This window comes from Lottia gigantea (assembly GCF_000327385.1).
Source record: "Lottia gigantea unplaced genomic scaffold LOTGIsca_130, whole genome shotgun sequence".
In the NCBI taxonomy this organism is placed as follows: Eukaryota; Metazoa; Mollusca; class Gastropoda; family Lottiidae; genus Lottia; species Lottia gigantea.
The window spans coordinates 403,904-406,551 of record NW_008707426.1 but is presented as its reverse complement, the minus strand read 5'-3'; the positions used below and the strand labels follow the sequence as shown (position 1 = coordinate 406,551).

The window sequence follows — 2,648 nt, the reverse complement described above, 5'->3', positions numbered from 1 at the left end:
TAGACAGATGCTTTGGATCCCGTAGATAACTGACTGACTGGATCCCAAGCACAACTGCATTGATCCCATCCCACACCTACCATGGATCCCACCCACAGCTGCCTTGAATCCCACCCACAACTGTCTTGGATCCAGCCTACAACAGCATAGGATCCCACCCACAGCTGCATTAGATCCCACTCACCAACAACTGCACTGGATCCCATCCACAAAACAACTGCACTGGATCCCATCCACAAAACAACTGCCTTGGATCCCACAACTACCTTAGAACTCACTCACAGCTTCCTTGGGATCCCGCCCAAGCGCTCCAACAATCCCGGCTTGAAAATGTAAAACAACGTGAATAAGGTAAGTTTCTGTTTCTATTCTACATTTAACATATTTACAATTCGTACCAACAAATAATTATAACAGAAAATAACAAATAAAAAGAGTTCTTGGACGTGAACGGATTTTATACTTCAACTAAGTACGTAGTAAAGGGACATTTGTAAACTTTGCCGTCTTTTACCATTATCATCTGAGACCTCTTTAAAACGGGATTATAGAAAATCTTTCCTGGTAATTCGCTGCAAATTCCATCACCGTATACGCTCTGTCCAATATAGCAGTTAACCCCCTGGTTACATTTGATAGCACCACTTGGAACGAATTTATCCGAATATTTCCAACTTGATTGAAATCCCGGTTGCGTCGTTAAAACGTTGTAGGTGCTGGAGCTCTTGTACTTGCCGTCTAATTCGTATTCGCATGTTTTAGCTGATTTCTCCATCGTTCCGGTGATGTAGGAATCCTGCAATAAGAATAGAAATGAAATGTTTCACTTTTCAAAAAACTAATAGATTCATCGCCATCTGTTTGAAGAATTACACCTTACTCTCAGAAACGGGAATTTTTTTTAGTTAAGCTTATCAGTAATAATGTTCACAGCTCACCATCGAAATTTGAGATTTTATATCCATGTGTGTTCAGAATTATGATTTCCGAACATTTCTATTGCTTCTGAAGACTATAGACGTATGTTCAAGACTCAAAACAACCACCGAAAATGGCGAACCTATATCTCTATCCTCTATGAGGATCAATCATTCAAATATATAAACGCATGCGCATTGTAAACGAAAATATACAGTACATGAACTGTTGCATTTCGTAATGCATTTGGAAACACCACGCAACTATAACCATGCAATTTAAAAATTTCCTATAACTTACCTTAGCAGCGTTGAAAACTTCGCAGAAGACGGCTTCTCTATTTCGGACGTTCACTATTAACGTATTATCTGGGATTACTTGATTGTTCACTTCTGTCCATTGAGCTTTAGATACAGGGTAGCTTTGTAAGTTGGCCAACTCTGGAAAGAGAAAGGGGGTTTTTATATAAAATTTTTATTTGAAATGAAAATGGAATCTACGCCCTGTTTTGGTTACAGTGAAGACGGGTGGTGTGCAATGAGATTTTCTCTTGTCGGTCTGCCCAAGCATAGGTAGGGAATTCTTGTTTCTGAGATGGTTAAACGGATGGCGAATCTGTCCCTTTAAGCATTACTTAACAAATTATACCTGAGTTTCCAACACACCAACCGGAAGTTCAAGATAAATGAGGGCCTATCAGTACCAACTAATCACGGGTTATCTTTCAATTTTGACTCATACTCACAGGTGTGTGACTTGCTATGCCGAAATTAGATTTATTACCTAATTTCCGGTTGCATAAAAAATTTACAGTTCTCTAGAAATTACTTGGTAATAGAAACCGTTAAAGAGTTTTAGCTACCCGTTTCACTTTTCAGCTAATGATTATTTTCGTCTACGATAAGATAAGGGAGACTTAATTGTTTGTTTAGTCACTATGTAAATATACAATGTAAATTTGTAAACAATATTTTATAACATATGTATATACTGTATTCAATAAATACCAAGAATTTCCGAAAAATATATCAAACCATGATCTTTGAATGGCAATTGGTACAGGTGTTGGATATAATGAAAAAATTCTTATGGATTACAATTACTAACTTTATTTTAGCGACGTTTAGACCAGTGTTCTCTGGTTTATTGCTTGATAAAGACCAGAGAACACTGGTCGAAACGTCGCTAAAATAAAGTTAGTAAACGTAATCCATAAGAATTTTTTCATTATATATCAAACCATATTTGAAGAGAGGTATAGTTCCATTTGTAGGAATGTTAAAATCTTTATGACGTAATCGGCTGCATCTGATATATGTTGTAATTTGTATGACCAGAAAATTGAAATTATTGAATTTGGCCAAGATAAGTCTTTATTCATCAGAGGACTTACCTGGTGTCATAACTATACAACAGAATCTCTCTATAATCTAATAAATCTATAAAACTAAGTAATAATTCATTAAACTAAGTAAATTTCAAACATGCTTAGATGCATTGCAAGATATATCATCTTATATAGAGATTCTATTCTTTAGTCATGGTACCTGGTAAGTCCAACTGATGAATAAAATATACTCTTATTGACCAAGTTAGAGACTTTAAATTTTATGGCCAGTCTCTCGTTTAGAAAATTTAATGTATGACAACACAGAGAATCGGGAAGTTGTAAGATAACTGTAGGCTAGCAAGCCAGTCCCTGTATGATCACCAACCACCAACAACTGCTT

At 36.3% G+C, this 2,648-nt stretch overlaps 1 protein-coding gene across 1 annotated transcript in view; it reads right to left on the bottom strand.

Moving 5' to 3' along the window:
- Window positions 1-347: 347 nt before the first annotated feature.
- LOTGIDRAFT_238094 (hypothetical protein) overlaps window positions 348-2,648 on the bottom strand; it is a 3,858-nt gene continuing 1,557 nt past the window's right edge. Inside the window, exons 2-3 of the mRNA XM_009049153.1 lie at window positions 1,219-1,358; window positions 348-796 (exon numbers count right to left, since the gene is read on the bottom strand). Coding sequence (XP_009047401.1) covers window positions 458-796; window positions 1,219-1,358 — 479 coding nt within the window. The 3' untranslated portion in view covers window positions 348-457. The remainder of the gene's footprint in view (window positions 797-1,218; window positions 1,359-2,648) is intronic.